This window comes from Fukomys damarensis, unplaced genomic scaffold, assembly GCF_012274545.1.
Source record: "Fukomys damarensis isolate Sample0158 unplaced genomic scaffold, DMR_v1.0_HiC HiC_scaffold_24, whole genome shotgun sequence".
Taxonomy (NCBI): Eukaryota; Metazoa; Chordata; class Mammalia; order Rodentia; family Bathyergidae; genus Fukomys; species Fukomys damarensis.
In genome coordinates, this window is record NW_022900936.1 from 3,784,060 (window position 1) to 3,789,341 (window position 5,282).

Genomic DNA, 5,282 nt, shown 5'->3' on the forward strand with positions numbered 1-5,282 from the left:
AGAGAGAGAGAGAGAGAGAGAGGGAGAGAGAAGGGGACCACCAACAGCAAAAAGAGGAATTAAATGTGTGATGCATGGGCACCAACTCCCCATGAGGAAGGTAGGACCTTACACACTAGGAACATGTACGAGGGAAGGGAGAGGGCTGGAGGGGGGAATGAGATAAAATAAGATTTATTTTAAAAAGAAATATAAATGCGTACTAATTTAAAAAACATATGAATACAAAAAAGTGTGTTCTTTCCCATTCCTAGGAGCTTACCATAAATAAATAAATAAATAAAAATGAGAAGAAAGGAGACCTTAGCGTACTTATGCCCACATTCACACTGTAAAGGAATAGGGATGATTCCAGGTCCGGTGATCAAATGGGGTTGCACATCACACATGTGTGCGAGGAAAAGCCCCAAGGACACAGGCCTCAGAGCAGCCGACGCGCCCTGGGAAAAGCCTGTCTCTCCCACACTGTGCAGTGTGCAAATCCCTCCTCGGAGACAGGACAAAAAGACACAGAGGCACGGACTAGGATCCAGACAGGTGGGACCTGGGGTCGGGGGGTTGCAGGGCTATTTCTCTTCCCTTTACTTTTATGCTAATTTGAAGGCATATTGTAAGACCCTGTGTCTCTTCCCTCCCTGAACCCTCTCCTCCGACCCGGTCCTCTGTCCGATGCTCCTCTGGGTCAGCTGTCCGGGTGGCTTACAGACCCACTGGGGTCATTCTTGCCCTTTGGGGACTTCAGCCGGCCTTTCTCTTTCCCCTGCTCCCAGCCTGCTTCCGGGCCAGCAGCCTCCAGCTCCGCGGGACACGGCGTAGTGGGTGACTGCCCGGCGGGGAGGCACCACAGTGTTTGCCCCTCACCCCTGACAGGAGCGGCTCCCTTCCTCTGGTTGCTGGAAGCGGCTGCCTGGTGCCGTTGGGTTTTGACCCAGACCCTAATACTTCGGGAAGGGTCGGTGGCCCTGCTTCTCAGGACGCCTAGTGGGCTCGGTGCTCTGCTGGCCGGGACCTGTCCTCCTCCAGGACAGACCAGGGCCACCGTGGAGCCTGATCTCTGAAAACTCCCAGCCATGGAGTATAGCACCTGTCTCTGGAGAGTTAGCGAGCAGCTGAACAAAAGCTCCCTTTGTCTCCGGATTCTGCAAACCAGACAGGCAGGTGCCTGGGCCTCAGGTGAGGGTGGACACAGGGGAGCCCTCCACCCTGTCCCCTCAGCTGCACCTGTCATCCCCGCGGAGGGGCCCCCAGGTGCCACCTACCTGGTGCGACAGGGCTGATTTTCAAATCATCCAGGCCGAACAGTGACCGGAAGGAGAAGGGTGCCTCGGCTGCCGGCGGATCATTCTCCCCCATGGTGACGATCTCAGGGCCTCTGACTCCCGGCTCTACCTCCACCTCCGCGCCCTGCAGCGGGAAGAAACAGAGGCGTCCATCCCCAGGGACCATGCCGGCATCGCCTGCGTCTTCTTTGCATTTTAAATCTTTGAGGTCCACATGAATGGACTCAGTCCCGGTTAATCAAAGCTCTTCTCCCCTCCTGAACCAAAAGCTTCTAGAATTAGCCAAGGAGCACAAAGTTAATCTCCCCGCAAGGACGACTGCTCCATCGGTGACTTAACCAATCTTAAAATCAGACAGCACATTTAAAAATAATTTCTATTACCCTTCTGCAGTGAGTGTGGCATCATTATTCAAAGACAAGAGACTGCAAAGCCATGGCCCACACAAGCACCGCTCCTCATGTGGCGGAGAGACGCCTCTACCTCAAACACCGGGAGGCGTCCATACTCACATAACTCGGGTCCCCAAATGTAGGTGGCCCCAGGAAAGGGATGCCGGCCACAGAGCCAGCAGCTGCCCGTGAACCGGCGGCCTTGAGGGCGCACAGGGCCTGACCTAATTAAATCGAAAGCATCCAGCCCTCTGGGCCGGGCCTCCCCACATAGCTGAGCAAGGAGCGGCTGGAAACCGTAGCTTCTGTGGAGGCCACAGTAGGGCTCAGTTTCCTATGAGAAACTGGGGTCATTTTCCACCTGTGCAAAGGTGGAGGAGCCCGGGCCCTCCATTCCCGGGACTCTGCCTGGGAGAGAGGAGAGCTCAGCGGTCCCCACACACTCAGGTCCCTCTTGGGGTGGCACCTGGCTTCTCGGGCACCTGCATCTCCGGGGGCTAAGACCTGCTGTGTCCCTGCAGGCTCGAGGACCCCAGTACTCAGGCCTGTTTCTAGTTCCCTCCCATCTCCCCATTGAAGTGTTTGAAACTCCTAAGGGAACCACGAGCCATTTACCACGAACTTGGCTTTCCAAGGTCTTAGTCAAATCTAACTGGGAGTTGTGTTTACTTGCAAATTGCTCCTTGCCCTCCATCCAAGCGCTGCTTGAAAGCTGTCTCAGAAAACTGCCCTCTCCCGTCTAGCCGTTTCCAGCCCCGGCCCATCAGATACTCCTGCTCCCTATGGGAATTCACAGGAAAACACTTCCCAGAGGAAGCACCCGTCACTCACCACGTCTGGAGCCGCCATGGTCCAACGCAGGAAGAATTTCCTCTTTCATGATAAAAAAAACAGCGTGGTGGGGAGCAGCTGCCAAGGGAGAGGCTGGCGGCGGGGTTCTCGCTGAGTCCCTGGCCCTGTTGGCGGGATCATCGTGGCCAATGGCTGTGGCGGTGCCTGTGTAACCCAAGCCCAGGGTGGCTATCAGGTGGCCTCGGGGGTTTGACTGCAGGGACAGAAGGGGGCCGTGCCGTGGGTGAGCGAGCTTGTGGGCGCTCTGCAGAGGAGTGTGGCACACAGGTGCCCTCCAAGTGGGGGCCACCAGTGGGTTCTGTCCCCAGGTGACAGCACGGGACTCACTGCCGGAGGGAGGAAGAGCAGGCCACCATGTTGGCCGCTGGACACTGTGCGGGGCTGTGCTACGCTCTGGACCCTGGGCAGTGGCTGCAGGACAAGGGACAGGAGCAGGTTGGACTGCTCCATGGGGAGCCCTGGCCCCTCATCTACCGAGAGCCAGGCACAAAGAGCACAGCAGGCAGCAGGGCCTGACCCCGACGAAGGACCCACAGTGGCCTTGGATGAGGACAAGGCCAGGGAGGGATCGGGGTGACAGTGGGAGCTGGGGTTTGCCTCTAGGAAGGAGAGACATGGCGACAGGAGGACCAGCGTCCTGAGCAACAGAGTTGGGGACCCTCAGTTCAAAGGCCAAGGGAAGGGACACCCCGAGCACGTCAGAGCCCTCAGAGCCTGTGCAGGGTGCAGTGGAAAAGGGGACCCTGGGAGGGAGGCCAGTGTCGGGAGAGACTCCAGTCTGCTTTCCATGAGACGGTGCCACAGGCAACCTGAGCCAGCGAAGCCGGTGGACAGAGTGACGGGGACACAGGCAGCCAGGCTGGCTGCTCGGGTGGTGAGGACCCACTGGCAGGCTGCATCTGGAGGCGGAGTTGGCTGGACCGTGGCAGCAGGCCAAGGGACAGGTTTGGGCTTCCACAGGTGACGCCGTCCAGTTCCTCGCCTACCAGGCCCCAGTCTTGGCTGCCTCCAAGCCCTCGGAGCTCAGACGTCCCCAGCCCGGGACAGACCTCTGCCCAGAGGCAGGCACAGGAGAGCCCCACTCGGCAATGCCTTTGCTCTGACTGTGCTGCAGAGGCGAGCGTCAGGGGGCTGCATGGGACTCTCTCTCGCTTCTAAGCCAGGGTCCGGCACCACCGTGACCGTGCAGCCGAGCGGACGAGCAGCACCGAAGGGACACACGGACTCCTTCCCTGTATGGTACCGCTTGGAAAGTCCCCTACCAACCAGCTCCATCTGGGTCAGAGCGGAACCTTCCAGAGCCAGAGACTCAACCCCACCTGGTGCCAGCCCATGGTCCTCAGAAGAGCAGGCCTCCAGCCTGAGGTCCCAGGTGGGGGAACCACAGCCACCAGCCGAGGGAGGCCCCGGAGGGGCTGCGGGCAGGAAGCAAGGAGCAAGCAGGTGGGCATTTCCTGGCCGACAAGGTGGTTGTTTCTGTAGGAGGGATGAGTGGAAACGCGTTGCGTGCTACCACGTTGTAGCCTAGGCACAAATGCTCTGAAAGGTGCTGGTTCTTTAGAAGAGAAACACAGGTTAAGCGGAGGCTGTGATCAGGCCCCCGTCCATTTCTTTCCCCTCCAGGAAGAGAGCTCTGTGGATTCCTAGGCTTTCAAATTCAAAGAGAATCGTTTCTGAGATGACTGCATCTCTCAAATCCCTCAAAGAAAAAGGGACAACTCCACTGGAGTGGTCGCGGCAGTGTACAATTTAAAAAGGAAAAGGATATCATAAAAAGTGCAATAAACTCACATTTAAAGGGGAACTACTGAAACCTTTTCCTCGAAGATGGAGAATAACACAAGAAAATGCACTAAAATAACATCTCTCTAGCATCTTGTTTGAGATCTAAACTAGTTCGATAAAGCTGAAAAGAAAAACAGGGGAAAAACATTGAAAAGAAAAGGAAACAGAAGAGGGGGAGAAAAAGAGGAGGAAAGAAAGAAGTGAGCGAACGGGGAAGTAGACCAGAGATATGTTGGGGCTGGGGTTTTAGGTCAGCGGTTCTGCAGCCTGCCTTGCAAGCCTGAGGTCACAAGTTCGAGACGTAAAAAGAAAAACTTTAAGAATAGGTAAGAAAAAAATAAAACCGTCATTACAGATGGTGAATCATTTTAATGTAAAATATCTTTGAAAGTCCAATGGTAAGTTATTTTATCGACTAGATAGACACATAATAAATATATGGTGACATTTTATGACCAAGGGGGTCGGTCTCATGGAAACAGTTTGATTTAAACACCGAGAAAAAAATCAATTATTTTCTTTTCTGGAATTATATGCAAGAGTATATAAAGTTCAGAAAGACTTAGAAAGGAAGAGGAAAACTGTCACTATTTAGAGATTGTATACATAGGAAACCCATAAGAATCGCTAAAATTTTTAAATTAATAAATGAGTTTAGAATTAATAAGTGAGGTGATTGTGGGAGCAATATAAAATTGTTATTTCTATTGCTGACAACAAACAATTAAAACGGAAATTGCTTTAATGATACCATTTATGGTAGCATCAAAAATATAAGCAAACGTACTAAAAAATACAAAACAAGCTACTAAGAGAAATACACCATATTAATGGAATGGAAGACCTAATATTGTTAAAAGGTTGATTCTCCCCAAAGTGCTCCACAGATTCAATATAATTCCAAATAAAATTCCCGCACCCTTTTCAGTTTGGCAGAAATTAATAAATATTTTTTGTTGTTGTTCTCTCATTC

The 5,282-nt window shown here is 53.3% G+C and overlaps 1 protein-coding gene across 1 annotated transcript in view; it reads right to left on the reverse strand.

Moving 5' to 3' along the window:
* Positions 1-1,368, reverse strand: part of Tmprss3 (transmembrane serine protease 3) — a 16,020-nt gene extending 14,652 nt beyond the window's left edge. Inside the window, exon 1 of the mRNA XM_010636481.3 lies at positions 1,260-1,368. Coding sequence (XP_010634783.1) covers positions 1,260-1,353 — 94 coding nt within the window. The 5' untranslated portion in view covers positions 1,354-1,368. The remainder of the gene's footprint in view (positions 1-1,259) is intronic.
* Positions 1,369-5,282: the final 3,914 nt, after the last annotated feature.